At 36.2% G+C, this 23,821-nt stretch overlaps 4 protein-coding genes across 8 annotated transcripts; 1 reads left to right on the top strand and 3 right to left on the bottom strand.

Annotated features, from left to right (window-relative positions):
* Position 1: 1 nt before the first annotated feature.
* Positions 2 to 14,474, top strand: LOC110842360 (probable Na(+)/H(+) antiporter nhx-9). 3 transcript variants are annotated; one of them, XM_022088092.2, is made up of 22 exons: positions 2 to 891; positions 2,016 to 2,687; positions 7,444 to 7,707; positions 7,822 to 8,018; positions 8,592 to 8,848; positions 9,138 to 9,289; positions 9,375 to 9,440; positions 9,512 to 9,726; positions 9,931 to 10,007; positions 10,125 to 10,137; positions 10,712 to 10,782; positions 10,871 to 11,077; positions 11,196 to 11,361; positions 11,440 to 11,514; positions 11,587 to 11,646; positions 11,733 to 11,775; positions 11,862 to 11,966; positions 12,459 to 12,686; positions 13,029 to 13,067; positions 13,143 to 13,289; positions 13,361 to 13,442; positions 13,519 to 14,474. In XM_022088092.2, exons 2-22 carry the CDS (start codon positions 2,333 to 2,335, stop codon positions 13,880 to 13,882), a joined length of 3,183 nt encoding a protein of 1,060 aa, XP_021943784.1. In that variant the 5' UTR covers positions 2 to 891; positions 2,016 to 2,332; the 3' UTR covers positions 13,883 to 14,474. The 3 variants fall into 3 exon arrangements, with proteins under 3 accessions (XP_021943784.1, XP_021943785.1, XP_035702799.1); XM_035846906.1 differs by lacking the exon at positions 2 to 891 and adding an exon at positions 1,600 to 1,761; XM_022088093.2 differs by lacking the exon at positions 12,459 to 12,686 and having other exon boundaries at positions 3 to 891.
* Positions 14,475 to 14,482: 8 nt separating this feature from the next.
* LOC110842361 (actin-related protein 3) lies at positions 14,483 to 17,547 on the bottom strand. Its single transcript, XM_022088094.2, has 12 exons — positions 17,387 to 17,547; positions 17,094 to 17,305; positions 16,870 to 17,015; positions 16,728 to 16,762; positions 16,508 to 16,664; positions 16,309 to 16,408; positions 16,169 to 16,226; positions 15,990 to 16,092; positions 15,625 to 15,767; positions 15,252 to 15,542; positions 15,093 to 15,176; positions 14,483 to 15,008 (listed from the first exon to the last, which is right to left on the bottom strand). Exons 2-12 carry the CDS (start codon positions 17,135 to 17,137, stop codon positions 14,913 to 14,915), a joined length of 1,257 nt encoding a protein of 418 aa, XP_021943786.1. The 5' UTR covers positions 17,138 to 17,305; positions 17,387 to 17,547; the 3' UTR covers positions 14,483 to 14,912.
* Positions 17,548 to 17,822: 275 nt separating this feature from the next.
* LOC110863264 (tRNA(His) guanylyltransferase) lies at positions 17,823 to 21,555 on the bottom strand. 3 transcript variants are annotated; one of them, XM_022112524.2, is made up of 8 exons: positions 21,341 to 21,553; positions 20,794 to 21,113; positions 20,125 to 20,719; positions 19,038 to 20,054; positions 18,765 to 18,931; positions 18,501 to 18,663; positions 18,345 to 18,442; positions 17,823 to 18,268 (listed from the first exon to the last, which is right to left on the bottom strand). In XM_022112524.2, the coding sequence occupies exons 4-8, from the start codon at positions 19,240 to 19,242 to the stop codon at positions 17,909 to 17,911; spliced, it is 993 nt and encodes a 330-aa protein (XP_021968216.1). In that variant the 5' UTR covers positions 19,243 to 20,054; positions 20,125 to 20,719; positions 20,794 to 21,113; positions 21,341 to 21,553; the 3' UTR covers positions 17,823 to 17,908. The 3 variants fall into 3 exon arrangements, with proteins under 3 accessions (XP_021968216.1, XP_021968215.1, XP_035702808.1); XM_022112523.2 differs by lacking the exons at positions 17,823 to 18,268; positions 18,345 to 18,442; positions 18,501 to 18,663; positions 18,765 to 18,931 and having other exon boundaries at positions 19,452 to 20,054; positions 21,341 to 21,555; XM_035846915.1 differs by lacking the exons at positions 17,823 to 18,268; positions 18,345 to 18,442; positions 18,501 to 18,663; positions 18,765 to 18,931; positions 21,341 to 21,553 and having other exon boundaries at positions 19,452 to 20,054; positions 20,794 to 21,135.
* Positions 21,556 to 21,895: 340 nt separating this feature from the next.
* LOC110842508 (protein C8orf37-like) lies at positions 21,896 to 23,153 on the bottom strand. Its single transcript, XM_022088264.2, has 4 exons — positions 22,958 to 23,153; positions 22,759 to 22,845; positions 22,338 to 22,654; positions 21,896 to 22,269 (listed from the first exon to the last, which is right to left on the bottom strand). The coding sequence occupies exons 2-4, from the start codon at positions 22,816 to 22,818 to the stop codon at positions 21,987 to 21,989; spliced, it is 660 nt and encodes a 219-aa protein (XP_021943956.1). The 5' UTR covers positions 22,819 to 22,845; positions 22,958 to 23,153; the 3' UTR covers positions 21,896 to 21,986.
* Positions 23,154 to 23,821: the final 668 nt, after the last annotated feature.

Here is a 23,821-nt window from a genome sequence, read left to right as displayed (position 1 = left end):
GCTGGCGAGTTAGGAGTGGCGAGGATTCAGTCTTGTGCTGCAGTTGGCTGAGCATTCATCTCACAGATATCACGCTTGAAGGAATTGAAGGAATTGCAATTGCATTGCCACTTGCAAAGTTAAAAACGGTTCATTTTTTAAGAAGCAAAACTCCCAGACGTACCAACGCGAAATTGTCGTGCAGAATAGAAAGTGATAAATGTAGACATTTTTTAAACCAATCGTAGTGAAAAGGAGCATCCGGAACATATTCAATGTAAAAACTACCCTCCTTTTCAGTGATGCTACGAGATACCATTATTACTGCTTAAAGTGAATTAAATTAATAACAATAATGGGGGCTTAACAGCAAGAATTGATGTATGACACAGTTAAAAGAATCGAACAAGACAAATATCCGCCTTGTGGTTCACATTTTTCGTGGTTACACATATCTCTTTCTTTCTACGGACAAAAAATTTGACCACATCAAAATTCCACATACCATAAGTTTACGGTTTAATGTTATAACAAGCCTCAATTAAATTTAAATTTGTTATTACTGCGATTATTACATGGGGCATCCGATGAATGAGTTCAATCAAGTATTAGCATTGTGTGCTGTTGGATAATCTAATCGGCATTTGTATTATTTGTTATTGACTTTCGATTGAGCTGGATGAACATTGTAAGAAGAGTGGTAAATACATGTTGTTCATACGGCGGAAAAATCTGGGACTGAAAAATTGCTCACCACAAAAATTATTTAATCAATCTAATTGATCAGCTTGCATAAAAGTTGCGATAAGTTATTGCAATGAGGATTGTGTCAAATATGTACTTTGTCAAATCGTTCGCCCAATAAAGTTTATTTCGTGTTTTAAAGTGTAATAAACAGATCAAACAAAGAAGGTAAGAAATCAACAAAATTGTAAACTGTCTCAATTTCCTCTCGATCGGTTATACATACATATGTATGCACGGTACTTACACGCAATGCCCACGGTCAATAATTTCTTGTAACGGGCTGGCCTACAAAGAATTCCGATACCAAAGATTATTCAATTTTCAAAAATTATAAATCTCATAACTCGTTGAAGCAGAAAATGACAGGATATGTGGCTATTTATACAAAAGATGGCTGACTTTCGCACAAATAATATTTGATCTTGACTCTTTTGTAACTCAAAGTTTTGTTGATTTGATCCGATAGACACGAAGCAGTGTCAATTTTGTTCATGCCTACATTCGTATGCATGTGTATACTTATGTGGAAGACTTGATCATTCCACCTTCACGTGCTTTGTGCTCAACGTATAAATTCTTCACAAGGAGTGAAGTTTATCTCGCCATAAGAAAAACTTTAAAGAAATAGAGAGGAATCAACCGTGTGAAACAATGAGCCTTCATTCAGTGAGCGGTGCCCTGTATTACTTTTGCTTCACGATGAATGAGTAGGTTGCTGCCTTGCAGAGAACAAAGTTGTTTGTTGTGCATGCTGTGTGAACATTTTGCACACTTGAAGCAGTGGAAATTCGCTTGAAGGTGTGCATAGTGCAGGCAGTTGCAATGTCGAGAAAAAGGCTCAGGATATGCAGTCGCGTTAACAAGAATAGGCATGCAGTGTATCATAATTGAGCTTTAACGCTAATTTAAAGTTTCTAAACGCAAGAATCCGTTCACTTAAATAGGTAGTAGTTTGTACAGAAGCACATGGTTTACAGGAATGTGCTAATGTTCTGATAACATTGACTTTGACATTTGACCAGTACGCAACTTGTGGTAAAATCATTATGCATATTATTTTTTAGTGTCACTAGATACTTATTTTAAGTTGTTATTATTATAATATTTATCATTGCACGCATTGAAAACATGGCTCGAATGAAAAACAATTAAGTTGGCTATAGACTACTAGAATTTTATTTGACATTGTTCTTATTCTTACATGCATTAGTTGAGCTGTGAGTGTAAAATAGAACATATTTATTCTAATTTCTTGATAAATAATTCGAATTTATGTATAAATGTTTCAGGTTATCTATACCTTTGGTCCAACTGCTACTACATATTTGTGAACGACGTGAGAGCAAAAGTGAATGAAACGTGGAAGTTTGTGGCTACGAGTTTCAATGTCACCGAGAATTGTTTGATTTACAAAGAACCCTTGGCATAAGAAAACGTGACTAAATTGGCAGTTTTGTCGTGATGTGAAGAGCCAAGCGAGTCATCTAATATATTCATCAAGGAAGGAGGTGAAAAGCTGTCTTGCTAAGTCAATAGAACGACTGAACGTACAAGCATTTAAGCTTGGAATAATTTTAATCTTAACAAAAAGTGATAAAAAATAAAAATGTCATCGTCTGTGATATCGAAACCTGCTTCCAAGCCAAACCGGAACCCCGATCCACCCAGAATAAATCGCCGACGCTACTTTTGGCTCTTTGTGGGCTACTACTTGGTGAGCATATACATAAAATCGACAACCGGAAAAGCAAGTGGGTTGTCCACCCCCGATTTCTCATCCGATATTCTCCGTTCACACCATTTAAATGCCAAACCTTTGGAGGACATTCCGGGTCATAGCACAAATGCGGAAGGTTCTGAACACGCACATGGAATTCAAATTGCCAAAGTTGATTTCGAAGGAGTTGAAACACCATTTATCATCGCACTATGGATATTTTGTGCCAGTTTAGCCAAAATTGGTAAGTGTACATATTTAACATTGGATCCCTCATTCTGTATGCATGCAAGATAATCTGGTATTATACATCATAGAAGTAGGCATTTATATGTACAGTATGTAACAAAAGTATAGCTACGATGACATATTTTTTATCTCGACATGATGCCGTAATATTTCAACCTTGAAACTCCGTACAAAAATGTCAAAACTATCTACCGACAATTTCCTCGTCGCCGATTTTTAATGTCGCAGATAGGTCAAAGGTCAGGATTATTTTTCTAAAAAAATTTGAGGCGTCGAAAAAAAAACTTCGTGGATAATTTTTTTTGAACTTTGCAATATTTTTTACTGGATGCGGCATGCGTTTTGAAGAATAATGAGCTTTGGTCGGACCGTGTACGATTTTTTTGGCGCCCACAGGAATTTTTCGCCCAGGACAGGTTGGAGGCGGCGATTTTAGACCTTCAATCTCTTTTTGGCGAAAAATTCCTGTGGGCGTCAAAAAAATCGTACACGGTCCAAACAAAGCTCATTATTCTTCAAACCGCATGCCGTATCCAGTAAAAAATATTGCAAGTTTCAAAAAAAATTATCCACGAAGTTTTTTTTTCGACGCCTCAAATTTTTTTAGAAAAATAATCCTGACCTTTGACCTATCTGCGACATTAAAAATCGGCGACGAGGAAATTGTCGGTAGATAGTTTTGACATTTTTGTACGGAGTTTCAAAGTTGAAATATTACGGCATCATGTCGAGATAAAAAATATGTCATCGTAGCTATACTTTTGTTACATACTGTAGTAAGTTGCTACAACTGGCATGGAGTGAGACATTGCACAATTAATTTGTCAAAATTATATTAAAGAAACTAAAATGAAATGAAGACACTGTAAATGAATGTTTAGTAACGTGTGCAGCTGTCGGGCTACTTTAGAAACCAAATCCTATTTCTTGGTTACGATTCTTACAAGGATGTTTGCGGTGATACACGCATAAGTGCCTCATTGTGGTGACCAGAAGCAAATCCAGGGATTACCGCAATGTATTTTTTATAGGGACCTGTTTAGTGATGGCATTGGAATGCGAATTTTACACTTTTTCCCCATAGTCTATTCCCACACGTTCCATGTTTTGCAGGATAACGACCAGAAAAACTATTAACAGGAAATATTTTAATGAAATTAAAAGTATTTGATGTTCTGTCCAGACAGAGACAGAATTATTCCATTCCAAAGGATTATTACATTTTTTTAGCAATTACATGTTGCCATATTATTTCGCAAGACAATACAGCCGGTCATTAATGAGGATAATTTAAATTTAACACCCGTTTTCTTGAAGATGTCTCGAACGAAATACATACTTATGTATTAATGACTTACCAAATTGTCAAACATGAGACTCTTCATATGTGTATGCACTAGATAAAGATGCATTTTTCTATTCTTCTGATGTCAATGCATAAGAAGTACCGCATTAAAAGCTTTTTGCATTGTCGGAGCTATAAATAATCTACAAAACGTGGATTTAATACCTTAAAATGAATTACACAGCCCATAAAACCTGCTGCTAATGACTGACTGCAAACTTCGCTCATACATGTCTCTTGTCCAAGTATCCATTTAATAGAGTCGACGTTAATTTAATAGTTGCATGCTAATGTTTGAACTAATGTTTATAAATATGTGTACGTATACGTTCTTGACAATTGCATTTATATCTCAGATCATTAAATTTAACATGGTACTCGATTTTCAAAAAGTTATCTGTAATAATATATTACAGCATTATCCACCATAAAATTTTTCTCTGAGGTAAGTAAAAAAAATGCAAATAGTGCATCCAATTTAAAGTTAAGAGATCTGTTCATCAATTCCATTTCAAAATCCTTCCTGCCACGTTGCATCTCTTCAAGTCCAATGTAACTGACTGTGTCATTTTCTCCCCTCCATGCACCAGTCGAATTGCCAAAGCAGGTCTTTTTTTATTGATTATAAGAAACTGCTACACTGGTCCCATTCTAAATAGATCAACCTGCTACTCTGGCCATACTTGACTATAGCGCTTTCGTTAAGGTCTAAGGTTAGCTACTTTGTAAACGGCAAAATATTTACATCTGATGCAATTAATGCAAAGGGAATAAATAATTTGGTGTCCTTGCTATCTATGAAAGTAATGAGTTTAGTTCGCCAGTGGATGGAAACGTACACATAGTACAAGGAAAATTGAAGGAGGGGGCGAAAGGCAATCAACTCGAACCACCACCACGATAATAAAAATACGCAGAAATGACCAGAACTTATTTAGCATCATAATAAAAAATGCATTTGGCATAAATCACTATTTTGAGTGACGTGTTTTCCATTTTTTAATTTTGACACCATTTTTGACACCATTCCTTCAAAAAGTTTTCTACAAGTATGACTTTGGTCGTACATACTCCTCACACAAAAAAAAATTCAGATGCGGTGCTAGATATGTTGGAAGGTGTTTCAAAGACAGTTCTGTGCACCCAAGAAGATCTTGTGATGGTTCTCCCGATGCACGTAATCAACTATGTAATGACTCATGAATTATCTTCACTTCCGACAAACGAGTTTAGATTTAACCAAGTTATTGACCTCGTCTTTGCAGGCAGATGATACACATGAGTACGTATGCAAGAAAATATTGCATTCATTTTCATTAGTAGATTTTATGATTTTTATGGGTCCGATAATCTGCTATTATTTTGTTGAAATACAAAAATGAAATCAACTTTAGTTTAACTGCACGGCAATTAACAGATTAAATCACACACATAAGCAAAATATAATTAAAGCGTCGCTTGAAAATTTGTCACAAGATAAACACTAATAATTCATAATAGATTTTAAACAAACAATCATCATTTGTAAGAGTTGTAAGTAAAATGCACGCTCACTCTTCTAAATCATATACATCATTGATGAAGCTTCCGACCGGAAAGTTATGTACGTAGTACGTACATATGTATCTGCTCTGTAGCAAATTATTGTCCACGTTACATACGTATAAACGAGAAGCGCAAGCAATTTTTTACAGGTAATTAACAATGCATAGCCGTGCACATTTCCTCCGAAAAAAATACCAAACACGTAAATCAACATGCCCTTGAAGTTAAACAAGGCCTAAACTCTTCTCTTGTTGCATTCATGTAGACGTAGAGAGAGCATAAAAATGGTTACTTCTGTGGAACATAATACGGGTGTACTTTGGGTATCTGCCTAATGACGTTAAAGTGACGAATCAATATGAATTGTTGGTTTTGTCAGCTTTGATTAAGTCTTCTGTCAGGAACTAATACGGCCTCAATGTTCCACCTCCGATGCTTTCATGCTATGTGTATTTCCAAGTTTGTTTTGAAATTCTTCGTCAAATTTAGCAATATTGATATTGGAGCCGTGCGGTGGTGTAGTATTATTCTGATGACAACGAAATCATATTTAGGTCAAGATGGGATTGCGTCTAGTAATATCAGATTAACGCCGCAGGTAGTCCGCGTTCTCTTCACTCATACAAGTGCAAAAAGGCAAAGGGTTTGGCTCCTGTCTACACACGTACAAGACTTTTCGGCATATTGTAAGGTTTTTTTTTCTAAGACGAGTGACGCGTCAATTGCAAGAAGCACATTCACATTGAATGCATGGGATAGAATCTAGTCAACTTCAAAACCATTTACGAGCGACGGACAGCGTGATAAAAGTGACAAATGATGTTTGGGATTCGGACTTGTAGTCATAAACACAGCCATTCGTAATAATCTGTTGGGCTAGGATGAATTAAACAATATGCATAACATCATTTCTTAAGCAGTCAAGTGACCTGCTGACAACCACCAACAAGAAGGTGAAGTGACGATTCGTGCATGTGCATATAAACTGAATGGATAAAATCATGGAATCATTATGTATATAAAACTATTAAATAGTTGAATACATATTTGCATACCTGATGAAGAGGCAGATTCTACGAATTTGCATTTAGCATCTAAATGTCTGACTAAATTCTATTTACGTCAGAAATGCAGAGAAAAAAATCTATCAAATAAATGACCTGCACAGTGTCGAGCTTTATCAGATCACATGCATGGGAAATAATGATGGTTCAATTACACATTATTTTGTAGGATAAGGAATGGAAATATTTACCTCCGGAGACTCAGAGGCTACTATTAAGTGGTCTGGCCTATTCGTTATCAATTAGCGCTGCCTTGCCTTATCATCACGTATCACGACAGCCAAAAGTGCCAATTACACGCTAAGATTTTTCGATGGAATTCAGGAGCATTCATTAACATATTGTGTGCTTAGGTAGCCTTGTTGAGAACCGTGACCCAATGTCTTCCACTTATTGCATATTGTCTAATGGAGATTAGAGTGGACATTGATTGTAATTGTGGCGTGCCCATGAATGATAAAACATTAAATCATTTCCAAAATGACATCTAAAATTCTCAGAAAGATATGATTGTTGTAAACTAAATATATGAGTACAGTTTAAGTGTGCACGAAGAAAGGTCGAACTTGTGGATAAGTGTGATCTGAGTGATCATCAAAAACTACATCATCGGAAAATAAAACTATGAATGATTGACAATTAATAAGTAAATTATTAATTTATAAATAAAAGATGCATAGATATGCATCTTTTCACCACCCGTTGCATAATTGTGTTACGAATTTCTCATTGGGTGCTCATTACTAATAAATTTATTATAAAATTACCCAACTAATTTGAAATTTTAACTTTTACAGGGTTTCATATGACGCCAAAATTGAGTCATATCTTCCCAGAATCCTGTTTACTAATTGTGGTGGGAGTTGTTATCGGGCTCCTCCTTTTTCACACGAACAGTGTCCATGTTTCTCCCTTGACACCAAAAACCTTTTTTAACTACATGCTTCCGCCAATTATTTTGGATGCTGGATATTTCATGCCCAACCGGCTGTTTTTCGATAATTTGGGAACCATTTTATTAATGGCTGTAGTGGGTACATTATGGAATACTTTCACCATTGGTAAGACTCGCATTTTTCTTTTTATTTTTGGGTAGAAAATGCAATTCATTATGATTTTCCTTCAGGACTTTCTCTTTGTTTGTTTCATTTACATAAATTTTGTCTTTCCTTCAGGACTTTCACTTTGGGGCGTTGGATACTGGATCGGATTTGGAATTGAACTTCCACTTCTTCAAACATTGTTATTTAGTGCCTTAATCTCCGCTGTGGATCCTGTCGCTGTTTTGGCTGTGTTTGAAGAAATTCACGTGAATGAAGTGCTGTACATTGTTGTATTCGGAGAATCATTGTTAAACGATGCAGTCACTGTGGTAAGCAGACAATTATGTATCTTCCTACTATGAATAAGTACTTACTGATAAAAATCATAAAAAAACATGTTACTTTCATGTCGTTCAGACCAAACTCTGTCAAAGTTCTAGTAAGAAGTACATATATAAATATACATAAATAACACGTCCAGGCGTAAGTACTTGGTAAATATTGGCAGGCTTGGTCAAATTTTCAGCGTTACTTATACAATATAGTTATTTTTAGTAAACTGGTTATATTAATTGTAACCGGTTTTATTTTAGCTAAGCATTACGTAAATGCTAATTAAAAATGCAGAAAATCAGTTCAATATTTACGATTTTCTACTCTGACTTCACACCATAGATCCAGTTCGTTAGATCCTCGATCTGTATTATACATATTGTTTTTATGTATTATACAATACATGCATGCATGCTTTTTATAGATCTTAGTTTTAAACTTGTGTAATTTTCGTTAAAAATAGTTGTGCAAAGGTTAGCAAGGTTAGTGTAATTCGATGGGTATGTGGAAATGTGTTAAACAATTATGGATGTTAATGTACAAAGAATTACAGTAAATGATTGTTTCAGGTCCTGTACCACATGTTTGAAGATTACGCGAAAATGGGGGCGGACAAAGTTACCGTGGTGGAAGTGGTAAAAGGATGCGCGTCATTTCCAGTTGTAGCATTTGGGGGAACAGCTATTGGAATAATCTGGGGATTTCTTACTGGATTTGTGACCAGGTTTACCAACCATGTCCGCGTGATTGAGCCAATTTTCATTTTCGTCATGGCCTACCTCGCTTATTTGTGTGCAGAAACGTTCCACATGTCTGGAATTTTAGCGTAAGTCCTTCTACATGCTTTTGATGAAAGAATACGATTAACCATTAGTCAACTACCTTTGTACATCACGCTCCATGTCCAAGACCAATTACCTACGACGTTGTTCGCATGCATATGAAATAGCATTCAAGGTCATAAAGGGATGATATTCCTATATTTCATATTCTAAGTGCAAAATGATGTACGTAAACACAAATGAAAGCAAACTTGAAAAGTATGCTTTAGATTGTTTGAGTTAAAGGGAGAAGTTTATTATAGTTTTTTATAGTCTTTATTGTTTCTTTACTAGTGTAACATTTTGTGGAATTACTATGAAAAATTACGTCGAGGCAAACATCTCCCAAAAGTCTCACACAACTGTGAAATATGCGATGAAAATGCTTAGCAGTTCTTCGGAGACAATTATCTTTATGTTCCTTGGAGTTTCCACAATTCATGATGGTAAGTTTTTTGTAAATAATAACATGAGCAAGCAATAAATGCATCTACAAAACTCATCATCTCATTTTATTCATGTTAATTTCAGAGCATGAGTGGAATTCCTGGTTTATTGCAGCAACCATTATATTTTGCACAGTATACAGAATTATAGGTGAGTGAAAAGTGGTTTTTGTAGAAAGCGAATTGGTCGATATTGATTGACTTTCTTTATAAAATAATCAGGAACTCTAAGCTTGTCCGCACTTGCAAACAAATTCCGATTGCACAAACTAGGAAGAGTGGATCAGTTTGTAATATCGTATGGTGGGCTCCGAGGTGCAGTAGCGTTTGCTTTGGTTTTATTGATTGAAGAAGACGCCGTGAATTGCGATGACAGATTGCGAAAAATGTTCATTACCACGACCATCACTGTCATCTACTTTACGGTTTTTGTCCAGGTATGCAGAGTCACATTTACTGTCGCGTGTGGTATGACAATCAAAAATAAAATGCCAAATGACGAAGACAAAAAACAAATACTTCTTGACTTTTACGTTGTAATGATGATTACGTACGTACACGAGATAGACAATTTTTTGTACTCCAATTATCCGATTATTATTCCAAGACTGTTGTTGCCTAAATAATTTTATGAAATGCAGGGCATCACTATTAAACCATTGGTCCAATGGCTAAAAGTACAACGTGCTACAAAAAGGGAACCAACTATGAATGAAAGGTAAAAACAAATAATTGAGATTGAATAATTAAATGACTTGACTCAAATCTCATTACATTACACGTGCTGTACAATTTGTGAAGATTTCTAATTAGCATGTTTTTATTTATTTTTCAGGATCCACGAACGGGTATGATTGCATTTTTCAGTTTTGATAACCTCAGTACTGTAGATTCAACCTCTGAATATAGACATAACTTAGGATATCATATCATATTTGCCATAAGTTTAACATGGCATTACCAAATTTTTAGATGACTTTAATTTCTATACAAATTCAAGTTATTAGCTACCAAGCTTTTTGCACTTATTTGTGCAGAAGTCCCCAACTAAATAGCCTTCAAGAGTGTGTAGATACGTATATGCCCTGGTTCTGACTTAAAACCATACACCTTGATTTGGGAAGATTTTGTTTTAACCTTAGAGTAACATAAAATTTCATCCCAAGGGTGGTTAAGAATAAATAGGCATGCATAGTAGGTCTCAGTGTCAGCGAATCAGGTGAAACCATATAATTTAGATTCATAATTAGTCAAAAAATATTGTATGCCAAACGTAACGAAATGAAATGAAAATTAACACGTGAATTATGATTTATGAAAGCATTTATGATGGGACAAAATTATAGTAATTAATAAGGACATACGTATCTCTGTATAGGAATGATATGATTAAATAGTAAATTTGGAATTTATTTTAAATAGTTAATGGATCACACAATGGCTGTGCTGGAAAGTCTGGTTGGCCAAGTTGGACATTATAATTTGCGAAACAAGTGCGTGGCTTACTCATTGCGTGGCTGGTGGCTTTAATAACCATAACCTTCGATTTAGCAGGGAATAATATTATTTGCTTTGTCACAGATTCAAACAGTTTGACAATCAGTACATTCGTCCTTGCCTTATTCGAGATTTGAAAGGAGCAGAGCCCAAAATTCTGGAAACATTTTCGAAACTTGCCATGCGTGACGCGATGGATATGATGAACAGAAATCCTCAGCAAAATAATGGCTTTAATCCTAATAAACTCAGCCCAGAGTCTATTGCACAATTGATTCGAATGCAAGGAAGGTTAGTGAATATTTCAGTAATACGCGCATATACATATGCGTATGTATACATATGTGTATACCATATATACATTAACATACATAATCGATAACTAAAATCTTTAACGTGTTTTCCATAGTTCTGGAAACCTTCAAAACGACGCTAGTACATGGAATCTTGATTTACAAGAGCTGGAGTACAATTTATCACGAAAGGACATGTCTGATGCTAAAATTCATCATCTTTTATCAGAAGAACTGTACAAACCTTATCGTCGACATCGTCGTCTCTCATACAGCAGACATGTAAATACATTCATAACTCTATGTGCATGCACATTGTGATATATTGTAATTATAAATTATAATTGTGCATGATTATAGGCTGTACATGACCAGGATCTAGCTACCGAATTGCATCAGCAAGTCAATTATCGTCAACCCATGAACTTTAAAAGGGTCAGTGAAAATGAATTAAGATTTCCCTAAACCATATAAAAAATTCACTATATTTTTAAAATGTGCATACAGATGGTTAGTGAACGGCTTCAGAAGCAAAATAAAGTTCGCCGGCCTGGAGTTGTGAACAATGTGAGCATAAAAAGATATTAGAAAAAAGCTAAATATGAGGTTTATGTATGTATTAATGCATATTTGTAATTTCAACATTATTTCAGGATGGCAACATTGTTAGTAATGGACGAATTACATTTGGTGAAGGTAAGTAGTTAGTTATTGAAAAATTTCCAGTCACAATGAATTTATACGCACAGCGACAGAATACAATTGATACTGCCATTTCGCAGAATATGATAATCCTGCATTTTCTCTTGCCGACGAGCGAATGCAAAGATCCAATGATGACAAGGACGGGGATGTGGGGATTTATTTTATTGCTGGAGGAGGCTCTAGTAAGTCTCATGTCATGTTTTATTTCATATTAAACGCGATATCTCCCATGGTACATAATTTCCTAAATGTGTGCAATGGACTGTAACTTTTACAGTTTTACTATATGGTGAATTACAGTAGCTACGTATTGGATTCATTTTTCGAATTATTTTCTCTTTTGGATGCTTAATTCGTACATATTTACCACTGGCAAACAGAGTAAACTGTCTGCACCACTTTCTCGTTAAAATTACTCTTCCTCTCGTATCGTAAATGCTGATTTGCTTGACTCTTGCACAGAGCACAAATAGAGACCTTACAAAATATTACCTTCGTAACGAGTACCTCTGCACTCTGTTTTTGTATCACTTGCTCTTCAGTAGTTGAAGTAGTTGCTGCAGTGTGTGTTTGATTATTTATGCATGGTTGATTGTATTGCACTTGTCCTGTTAGTCGTTAGTGTGTGCATTTGTGTACCATAATTTGTGTCCTAAATTGCCCACCTTACACAGCCGGCGACTCTCGGCGTGATTGGAGTGAGCGTCGTTGGTCGCAAACGAGTGGGGCGAGCGTGAAATCGTACCTGGAGCGTGAGTACCCCCACATGGCGCAGCCCATCCACCGCCACACTGCCAGACGCCATTCACGTCTCTCGGACTATGACGACAGCCCGACCGTGGCTGAAATCACCTTACCCTGGCGAAGAGACGCTGCTCAAAACCTTGCCAATAATAGATTCAGTAAATGTGACTTTGTACTTGTCTTGGCTAAAATGCACTGTTCAATGAGCAAACTCTTACTCTGCTTGGAAATAATAATTGCCAGTCGCATTGATTTAACTTAACCAAGTTAGAGACTTGCATGCCTTTGCTTTTTCTGATTAATTGCGATTCTATTCGTAACACCCTCAATAAGTTTTCCTGTGGATCTAAAATTAGCACTACTAGAAAATTATTAATGAATCCAGTGAATCCAACTAAAATGACTAATAATCCGCATGTAAAAAACGTTCAAACCGTTAACTTGAAAATGCTATTTGAAATGTGCTTGACTTTTCATTACTTGCTTGTTTCTCTCTCCAGGGGTGTCTCCAGCAAGAAGAATGACTCGCGAGGAAGATGGTATGCCTTCCTTTTAAAATTCCCTTATTCATACATTATGGTTTAGCATTAATACTAATTAATTAATTTGCATAGGGTCATCTCCCACGCACATGGAGCTGCCCTGGAAGCGAGATGATGAGCATGACACGGAAGTTTTTCCAATGAAACAAAGCGAGTTTCCAGCGTGGTCATCAAACAAGGAGTATTTGGCTTATAATTCGCCAACAAATACATTTTTGGGTGAGCTTCATATTTGTACAGTTAGCTATCATTATCATGAGGTGAGACTATAAATGGCTGAACCACTGCAGGTGGGATTGGGGGTCAGCCAAAGATGCCAAGCGTCATGGGGATTTTTAAACGTGATAGTATTAGTTCCACTGCAGGGTCCAGGTAACACCACTTTAAAATGCATATTCTGAATCAATTTAATTGGATTGTTTAATGCGTAATTTGAACTATTCCACAGACGAGGCTCTCTTCAAAGTTTGCAGCAAAGTCGTTTGGACTCTCCGAGACATTCGATAGGGTCGGATGGAAGTGGTGGGCCGATGGGGCACGACATGGCGTCGACTTCGGTGGAAATGACGTCCCCCGTTCGAGAGGGGCCAACTCGTCGAAGAGATTCTGCGTTTTTGCCCACACCCATCCCAGAAGTCGCAGAAGAGACTGAGAAGGACTTTGCCGAGGGGGAGCATAGCAGTGGGAGGGAAGGTAGGAAAAGAGACGGAGGGGGACCACCACCAACATCGCCCTCTCATTCCATGAAATCTCCATCGTCACTAGAGAAAATAGAAGAGGGAGACGTTTCAAGCTCTCAGACTAAACTTTAAATTTTATTCATGTGATAGGGTTCATATAATATTTTTTTGCAACAGGGGTACTTCATATATAGTCTGCATCCTTTCGTGTACTTCTATTTTCATATCGGATGAAGTGATTGTACTTTTAATGTTTTAGCTACTTCCATATCGAAGCCACTTCATCATAAGGTGTTTAGAGCAAAATTTAATAACCTGCATAAAATTAAAATCTTCTTACATATTGACCAAAATATTTTAATCGGCCGACCTTTACTTTTAAGTGATTGACGAAGACCAACTGGTTTAATTTAATCATAACTTATGATAACCCGTTCTAACAAATGTATATATGTTTTTGAATTTGTAAATTAACTGTGACCAATAAGTGTGCCATATGTTTTTAAAGAGTTTAACAGACAAAAACTTGTAAAAATCACAATTAAAAAATTATCTAATACTAAAACTTCGTAAATTTCTCGTAGCCAATCAAGTTTTTAACAGCGTTGTCTGTTGAAAATTCGGAATATTATTCGAAATAAGTACGTGCAATTTTTAAAATATTCTGGAAAATCATGAAAGTAATAAAATGACGATGATCAATAAAATATGTAATAAAACCGAATACCGAAGTGGCTTGAATTGTTTATTAGCCAATATTTTGAGAAATTTTATTATTCTATTCCTACACTTGGAAAAGGCATACTTTATACATAATTTATGCACTTTAATTAATACTTATATAATCTAATCTAATTTCTAACCCATAAATAATACAAGTTTTAATGCGTTTAAAACATTACAAAGTGGATAGTCTTAAAATGCAGAAAAGAAGACAAGCGAATATTAAATTAACAAAATTGAATGTCAAGAGTAAGTTATTATCACTATTTTTGATCAAAATTGATTAAAGCACATTACATCTATCTAAAGTTATAAAAAGGTGCATTAATCAAAATCATTGGTATACGGCACAGCATCGTCGTTTAGAAGAAATTTAACCCCAGCTCATAACTACAGAAATTTGAGCAAGATTTGGGAATACAGCTTTTCCCACAATAGATTATGTCATGTTTCCAAACACCGGATTGTGTCGACAAATACTGGGACCATACTCTTCATATGCTGCCTTTGTGTGACAGACTTGATAAAATTCGGGCTAAAAGAATTATTAATGTTACCGTTAGAATTAATAGTTTGCTTAATCTCAAGAAGATTGACAAATAAACATAAATTCAAATACCGTGGATGCAAGCATACTGCCTCCGAACCACACTGCGTATCGTTGCATATGATGTGAAATGACTTGAACATCCATTGCTTTAGGCTGAAAAAATATTAAAATATTTTAATAAGGCTTATATTATATCGCTCATATTAATCTTCGAATGTTAAATGTTACCTTTATTCTTCCTCCACTAAGGCTTTCACTTAACTTGAGCCGTCCATCTACCTGCCGTTTAATATCTCGTTGGAGACGTCGTCCAAAGTCCCTAAACATTGTAGAGCCTCCAGATAAAACAATACTTTGGTATAAAGGTCTACGGACATCTATTGGGCAGTTTTGTATAACGTTATCAACAATCTCCGAGATCGGGGTTACAAAATCGGGATTGGCAAACTCCGGGTGGAAGAAAATTTCAGGTCCCATAAATCGTTCATATCCAACGTCGACAGAGAAAGGCTGTTTCGTCTGAAGGAAAACAATGAAGAAGTGTAAATGTGACCAAAACTATTTTGTTATTTTAATACGCAGGTGTTTTTTTTGCACTTACAACGGAATTAATGCCCTCATATTTTTTCATCCACTTTGCTGGATCACTATCATACTTTGCAAATTCCTTTGCAATGTCAGGACAAATGTAGCAGTGTCTCTCTTTTATCGCCTTTGCTGTTTCCAATGACTGTTCAGGGGGAACTAGAAGAAAGAACCATATGTTCTAAGCTTAACACAAGTAAAACTTTATCGAGCTGCTAAACTTATGGATGCAGGGACGCAAGAACGTTCTTGAGGACGAGGTAGGAATTCAGCTTAATACAATTGTAGTGTCATGATTTTGTGTATAGTTGTTATTAACAAAACTGATTAGCGTTGATGACGAAATGGAATTAGTGTCCAAACGCAACAAATGTGTCGTACCTCCAAGTTCTCGTTCACGAAGCAAAGATTGAATAAAGTAAGTAATATTCCTTCCAGCAATGGGAATGTGCTTGATACAGCTTCCAATAACGTAGCCTTCAGCCTAAAAATAAATGACAAAAACAAGTTATGATAGGACAGGTTAAATACCCAGTATTCATGTCATGTCTTTTTCGTACCACGGGAATAACGTGGGTCACACCATCACCACTATCGATAACAACACCAGTCAGGGTCCTTTAAAGAAACCCAAAATGTAAATAATTTAAATACTAAAGGTCAATTTAATTTCGCAAAAGAATGTATAAAAATCAGTTACCTGCTTTCCATTGGACGTGAAGTCCAAGAAGCAGCAAGTGCAAGAACGGCTTGCACAGCAATGTAAAGGCCTGGCACGTTGAACGACTCAAATAAAATTTCTGTTAAAAGAAATTATAAATATGAACATCAGTACCACACATTACCCAAATGAGTATATATTATGTATTTAGGATTATTTCCGCCAGTAGTATTATTACCCGCAGTATATTCCCGATTTTCTGGTGTGTTTAGTGGAGGTTCGGTGAGAAGGAAATAATGATCTTCAGGTTCAGCCCGTAGATATTTGAATATACATTGCTCCAAGAATTTCTCCATCAAATCCCAGTCTTCTACCAGACCATGTCGAACAGGATACTAGAATAAAACGGGTGTCATTTAATTCACACATATATATAAGAAAGATTATCGGTTGGATACCTTAACAGCATAACCAGGATTTTCGAAAGCTTCATCTGAATAAATTATAAAAATAAATTATTGAGTGTGAAAACACCATCATTTCTTTTTTTACAACAACAAAACCTTACTCCAATTCCCATTACAACCATGATTATCTTACCTCCAATATAAAAGTCCAAGTCCTCGACTCCCTTGGTTAGCCTCCTACTATTTTGATCCCCCACTTTGGCCGTTTCCTTAATCCCAATGGCGGATGGGAAAATGAACTGTGGTTCCTTATTCCCAGCAAATCCAAGTTTCGTATACCTGTGAAATACGTAAAAACATATTTCCCAAAAAATAACTAGACAAATTTCTGTAATCTTGTAATAAAAACTAATTTACCCCGTCCCCACGTCGATAACACACGCCGGAAGTCTTCCTGCCATATCGCAAGAATTGTCCTTCAGACGTCGGGTCCTTATTTTTGCACGGTGTAATAACCTACGTGTTTTACTACCCCCTCAGAGAAGTAGAGCTTACACCGGCCGGGTATTAAGGAAAAACCCGATTCGGGTTGGATGACAGATGACAGATCAAGTATCAACCCGGTTTTCCTGCATACGTGTATACTTTACAATACAACTACCAACGATTCAAATCTATGAACACGAGGAGATTGAAAATTGATGTCATACCTTGTAGGAATTTTTTAAACACAAATGTCAAATTTATGTGACGAATGACGATCCCAATAGATGAATCCCAACAACCAGCACTTCACTTTATGGGCAGGGATGGATAAACAATTGTGCTTTGACTCACACAGTGAACTATTAGCTGCATTGCTCATCCCAGCTTTCGGTTCAACTCGCAAGAGGCGTAAAAGTAAACCAAAAACCAAGCCTCGTCAGTATTACTCCTTCCTATATGTACATATCACATTATCCACCACGAAATGTATTATCGGAATCGGGATGTGGTTTCACCATGTCAGCGGAATAAATGTCGTGGAACTTAATAATTGAATACATGCTGCATAATTTCATTAAGCAAAACATGAGATTTAATTGAGACATGAGAAATTGATGGAAGCAACGGATGGAGAGAGAAAATGGGGCGAGGCGATACTAATCCTGAAAATGAATTGCTTTTATTTTATAGGATCGATAAAAAAGAAAGTTACACTTACAAAATTATAAATAAGATTAAATTGTTTATTATCTGGCTGGCTGTGATTTAGACTTTGTTGCATTGGGATTAATTAAGTGCGGGTAGTCGTCCCAAAACTTTTGTCCTATAATATCACAATTTAATTCAGTAATAGATTCCATTCGTTCTTCAATTTTTGTTAGTTTGGACTGTTGATCTTCTGCTGAAGAAGCTTGTTTCTGATGATCCGCTGCCTTATCTTTTTGCTGCATGTAATGTTTTCGTGGCATTTTTGGAGACTTTTCCTTCTGCACCAGAACGGTCCCTTTTCTAAAAACTTCTGGTTCTTCATTGTAGTTGATTCCAAACTGAGAAAACAATATTTCATTTTTGTCCCCTGACAAAGTTCCGGAAAGTCTTTTTTCAGCCTGAACATTGATAATTATGTAATTAATTAAATTATGTAAAATTGCCCATTATTATGTGAAGGAACAATGTGATTACCTCATTATTTGTTAGATTTCCTTTAAGAACTAAATTCCAGAATGTTGTGTTGTACAAATTGTTAATGTGACAGTCCGCTTGACGCCAACAAAGGTAATCTATGGATAAAGTAATTCAACGCCAACACCGCTTACTACGTGTATAATTTATGTATACCTCTTAAACTGACATCTGTAGGGTATAAAACTATACGCCCATCAAAGGACGGAGGATATAGGAGTTGCTCATCAGGAAAATACTTGGACCAGTGGAATACGTAAGCTGATGCAAATTTCGATACAAGTGTCGTAATTATCTTTGTTTCACGACGCTCAAAAACCTACACAATTAATCAATCGAATTTGGTCATTAATTAGGAAAGCAAATAAGTATTATAATATGCATACTATGGTTTATTATATAAATAGCTGACGTACATACTTCGGTTTCTCGACGGAAAACAAATGAATATTCATCACTTTGTCCATATCCCAAAATAATGTCCTCGAACTCGTTCAGCACCACCTTTGCGGCATGGTTCATTAAGTTGATCCCACGGAGATCATTTGGACGTGTCCATTTATGAGTTTTTGCAAATTTGTGAAAGCCTGTACAAAATCCAGAGGTGTTGAAGGTGCGATAAAGTAAAAGTTAGAACGTCTCGCGCTTTATTAAAGGTCATGAATATTAAAATAAATAGTTTTATTTACTTACCTCTTCCATCAATTCTCGCAACGGCCCAAGTACCGGGGAGCAGCTTATCGTTGTTGGTCTCGAACTTCCTCACGTATTCCCACTTGGAATGGGCCATATTGCAGGTCGGATGAAAATATCTAACCTGAACAAGATTCGTAACTACCGATGGAATGATAAACTTGTTTGAAAACCAGCTACTAAGAAATATTTCCAAGCAATTCATTCCACTGGGAGGGACCCTAACTTATACTACTCATATCACTCAGAATTAAAATCCCAAAATGTTACAAAACAAAATCTCACAATTTTATGTGCACATGTGAAATAAGAAACTTTTGTAACCAACCTTCCCGTCATTGATTCCTCAATGGTTGATATGTTACGTGATTATGAGTTTTATGCATTTAACAGAGTCAGAATAATGAGAATGAATTTTTTTTATCATTGAAACATTTATTATCTTTATTTGACCAACAAATAAATCTAACTAAATATAAATAAATAAATAGAAAGTGGTGAATGCATAATTCATAAGTCTTTTCACCAGAAGTTTTTCATAGGAAAAATTGTACCAACTAACAACATTTCTGTTGTTACATTTTTGTTTCAACATAAACTAACATTTCATGGAATGATTGCCACCTAAGTAATATATTATCTGTGAATGTAATATACAAGTAACGGAGTCGTTACACCACAAAATGTGAAAAATGAATTTTCATAAACTAAGACCAGTATAAAAAGTACTCACAATCGGAAGCATTCCATTTCAAAGTTCTAAATAGAGAATTTTCAATAATATTTCTAGCCACCTACAACGCCTGCCTATTTCATATTTCTCGCAATGTCGATTTGATTTTTGATGAAACCATCAATTCCGGGGATTCTTCTGCAGAGATTGACGGGAGTAACGCAGTCAATATAGTTGTGTTCCTCAAATTGAACAAAGCAGTACCTATTCTTGTCCTCAGCTTGTATAATACCATACAAAATAAGGGGGTGAAGTCCTTTAATATCTTCAGTGACGACCAGCTTCTAAAATTGAAAATAGTTCTACATTAGAAATAGAAAGTTCAAATTATAATACAATCAGCAGATTTCTTACATGTAATTGATCCTGACTGTTCTCAATATTAAACTGGAGCAACTGAAAATTATTGTTGATCCAAAGTAGAAAATTGTATACGAGTGACAACATTTGCGGCTCACTGAAATTGTCATTTTGTTGTTTCGATATAACGGCAGAGGTTGGTTGATTTTTCGGCTGCATCAAGAGAGGAGTTGAAGGAGAAGGAATCACTGTGATATTATTACGGCGCAGGGGTTGCAAATGACGGGCATTCTGCTTATTGCCTGTCTGCTGAACTGACTTGACCAAGTCGTTGTTTTGGAAAGATAACAACTTTATATTTTGTCCCAAGCTACCAAGAACCTGAATCTGAGGTTTCAGCTTAGCTACTACGTTAGTACGAGAGACAACAGTGCTTGATGCTTTCTTTGTACTACTTTGTACATCAGTCAAGTCAACAGTTGCAACATATTCCAATTTTGGCTTCTTTGCGACAATCTCAATAGAATTTTGTTTCTTTTTCGCTGCTTGTTCTTTTTGTGAGTTTAATTGCTTTAGTCGTGATGTATATTCTGATATGAGTTTTTGACTGCCCTGCATGTTCTCCTCAGGCTCCCAAGAATTGTCTTTTCTACATTAAAATCAAAAGTAAAAATATTTGTATTTTTTCTCGTTTTCTTTAAATTTAATAAAGTTGAACGTTACTCGTCATATCCGGACCACTTGACGAGGAAGTAACGCTTTCCGTTTTCAATTTTCATATCTCGAATCGACTCCACATAAAACTCGCCCTCGTCATTTGTTTCTGCTGGGTCGGTATGATCCGGCCCACTGTTCGTTTTTGTACTATTTTCTGTTGTTTCTGTCCCACCAGCCGTTTGTCCACGTTCAGCAATCCCAGTATTGTTATCGGCCCTACTGCTTCCTGCATTTTTATTTGACGAAACCGAAGTTGTACCTTCATTCTTGGAACTCTGACTACTTTCGCTAATCTTCCGCTTCGTCCCAGTTCTGGCCATCATGAACTAAATTCCGATGAAATGAAATGAAATTAATCGTCTCCAATACTAGACAAAATCATTGATTTAATCCCCTCACCGATCGAATAAACAAGTACAGTAAAACTATTTAATATTATAGCGAACTTTGTCTAGGTTTACTTAAAGGTCACGGTACTATCCACAGCGTGCTGAGGATGAGATAGTCTAGGTTAAACCTAGACAATAGTGCACTCAAATAAAAAAAATGTTACCTTGTTCTTGTAATTAGTTTGGTGTAAATAATGAGACCCCGGCCTATTTGTCCTTTTGTGTTTAATTAGTCACTTGAACTCCAGCAAAATTAACAATTGACTTGATGTGCGTATAGTACAAATTAAATTTTCAGCTATCTTCTGCTGGTGCTGTCTTTTATGAGCTTCGCTGCCTACAACCTGTGCAAAGAAAGGAAACGAAAAATGCATGTGTGCACATGCACTATCAAAAAAACTAGCGCCTTCTGACGTTGTACTTGCACCTTTCCCTCCTCAACTTTCTCCTGATCACCACCCTGAATAATCCTGATTTCGTTGATTAATTATTATAGTAATTGCAATAATTTACAATTTGCTTAACACAATAATACCGTAAGAAACAAAGCATGTGCACGCAAGTAAGTTTGTTCTAATGTTGTCTCACTGTTGGATGGAGGCAAAGTGAGATTAGTATAAATCTCAATAATAATCTCGCTTTGCCTCCATGCTTTACAGATGTGTACAATTGTACATGTGTATGGAATTGGAATGAGACGTTTCTCATTGCTCAATTGGTTAAAAGAAGGTATTAAAATCATTTTATTGTAATAATAATGATTCAATTATGCAACTTTAAAACAAACGAAAAACAGGAAGTCTTTGAATTTTAAGAAGCGTCATTATTTTCTAATGATGAGTTGGGATGCCGGCCACAAACCCACCTAACGTCAGGACGGGACAAAACATTCGTAAAGTTGTTGACGGTGACGTGACGACATTGACAGCTATATGCTCTCGAACCTTTCTTCTTACAGAGTTTTGATGCTAATTTTTCAAAGTCAGGCATGTGATTTCGTAGGAATAAATAATCCGTCGATTGATGCCAAGCGAAGTTGTCAAACGTAACGACAGCAAAGTCACATCGAAGGCATTTTAGATTGTCACATGGCCTGAATTATATGAAAAGTAATTGATTATTTATATAACTCCAAGATTCAGCTACGATTAAATTTATTACTTTTCAGCACCAGGAATGCAAAGTCCCATCACTTCATAACTTCCTGACAAGTAGACTGTAAAACATTTTTTGGATCGTTTCTCGTCATCAGCAACACTTGATGGAATGGGAATCTTTTGTCGGGCCCATGGTTTATTTTTTTCCTTTGAAAATGGATTATTATCCTCAAATTTGAAGTCTTTCAACATTTCATCAACTTCTTTCCAATCCGTCGGATGTTTTGTCGTGCAGGAACAATCCTTGGGGGGCAGTTCTGACAATCGTTTTGCTTCCGGGCTTTTCAAGAACATTTTCTCCACTTTAAGGTCAAGGTCAAGCTGGAATTGAGAAAAATAAGGAGGTTCATTGGCCTGATATTGATGTTTATGTGGCTGCATGTTGGTCTTGATTTAAGGATCAATAATAGAATAAATATACTTACTTGGTCAAGTAAAGCGTCAATTTCTTCCGGCTTTGGACCCCCTAACGACACCCCAGCCATTTTACATGATATTTTAATACTTCAAATCTATCAAACAAATACCGATATCAACATTTTTAAAGATTTATTTTGGATAGTTATGCACAAGAAAGTGAAAGCCGACCAAGCCAAAGATACCTAAAACAGATCGGAAACTCACATGTTGTAGATGATGAGGCGAATGGATGCGTGTTGTGACTTTTTATTGTCATGACAATGCTCGACTACCTCAACGCTAGCCGACTCCAGTCAGGTTTTCCCAACCTACTACTAACTACGAATTTTTAGCCCGAGTCAGGGCTTATGGAACCGTCATGTCCGTCCGTCCGTCCGTCTGTCTGTCTGTCCGGCACGATAGAGCCAAAACGGCTGAACCGATTAACTTGAAATTTATACCATATGCATATTGGACAAAGTTAGGAAACGAGTTCGAAGATGGGCGAAATTGGTCCAGTGGTTGACAGGTGGGGGTCATTGGAGTGGGTGGTATGCACCAAAATTTCAAAATTGTTGTAGAGAGTTTAAATTTGGTACAGAGGTTGCTAATGGCTTCTACTAGATAAAAATGACTTCAAGTTGGAAAAATTTTCATCTTGAGTGACCCTATGGGGTGACCCATTAATACCGATTTTTAAAAATCATCATATCGAACTGAAATTTGGTGGAGAGGTTGCTTATGGGTTTTAATCAAAGAATATGATATGATATTGGTATAATTTTAATCTAGAGAGACCCTATGGGGTGACCCATATCGATTTTTAGAAATTGCTTGAAAAAGACGAAATCCGGCACAATGATACTTAATGGCTTCTAATTAAAGAATATGAAGTTAAAAGTGTGAAGTTAAAAGTGCAACCAGAGTGACCATATGGGGTGACCCATACTGATTTTCCAAATCGTTATATCGAGCTGAAATTTGATATGGAGTGAAAAACAGTGAAAGTGAAAAACACTGCTGGATAGCACATGCATACAGCTTAGAACTCCAGGATGTTAAAGAAGCCCACTGGTCATGGTGGTTAAG

Source organism: Folsomia candida, unplaced genomic scaffold, assembly GCF_002217175.1.
Source record: "Folsomia candida strain VU population unplaced genomic scaffold, ASM221717v1 Fcan01_Sc001, whole genome shotgun sequence".
NCBI lineage: Eukaryota > Metazoa > Arthropoda > Collembola > Entomobryomorpha > Isotomidae > Folsomia > Folsomia candida.
The sequence above is the reverse complement of the archived record's forward strand: the minus strand, read 5'-3'. Positions and strand labels throughout refer to the sequence as shown.

What these genes read in the sequence shown, in the direction of transcription:
- LOC110842360 (XM_022088092.2), top strand. Translation starts at nt 2,333, where the DNA reads ATGTCATCGTCTGTGATATCGAAACCTGCTTCCAAGCCAAACCGGAAC. An exon ending in ATGGAATACTTTCACCATTG is followed by an intron (nt 7,708 to 7,821) that starts GTAAGACTCGCA and finishes TCTTTCCTTCAG; the next exon opens with GACTTTCACTTTGGGGCGTT. An exon ending in CACAGTATACAGAATTATAG is followed by an intron (nt 9,441 to 9,511) that starts GTGAGTGAAAAG and finishes TAAAATAATCAG; the next exon opens with GAACTCTAAGCTTGTCCGCA.
- LOC110842361 (XM_022088094.2), bottom strand. Translation starts at nt 17,137, where the DNA reads ATGGCAGGAAGACTTCCGGCGTGTGTTATCGACGTGGGGACGGG. An exon ending in ATCCTGGTTATGCTGTTAAG is followed by an intron (nt 16,665 to 16,727) that starts GTATCCAACCGA and finishes GTTTTATTCTAG; the next exon opens with TATCCTGTTCGACATGGTCT. An exon ending in ATGAGGGCATTAATTCCGTT is followed by an intron (nt 15,543 to 15,624) that starts GTAAGTGCAAAA and finishes GTTTTCCTTCAG; the next exon opens with ACGAAACAGCCTTTCTCTGT.
- LOC110863264 (XM_022112523.2), bottom strand. Translation starts at nt 21,110, where the DNA reads ATGATGGCCAGAACTGGGACGAAGCGGAAGATTAGCGAAAGTAGTCAG. An exon ending in AAGTGGTCCGGATATGACGA is followed by an intron (nt 20,720 to 20,793) that starts GTAACGTTCAAC and finishes ATTTTAATGTAG; the next exon opens with AAAAGACAATTCTTGGGAGC. An exon ending in ACAGTCAGGATCAATTACAT is followed by an intron (nt 20,055 to 20,124) that starts GTAAGAAATCTG and finishes TTTCAATTTTAG; the next exon opens with AAGCTGGTCGTCACTGAAGA.
- LOC110842508 (XM_022088264.2), bottom strand. Translation starts at nt 22,818, where the DNA reads ATGGCTGGGGTGTCGTTAGGGGGTCCAAAGCCGGAAGAAATTGACGCT. An exon ending in TTGACGCTTTACTTGACCAA is followed by an intron (nt 22,655 to 22,758) that starts GTAAGTATATTT and finishes TCTCAATTCCAG; the next exon opens with CTTGACCTTGACCTTAAAGT. An exon ending in TGCATTCCTGGTGCTGAAAA is followed by an intron (nt 22,270 to 22,337) that starts GTAATAAATTTA and finishes CATATAATTCAG; the next exon opens with GCCATGTGACAATCTAAAAT.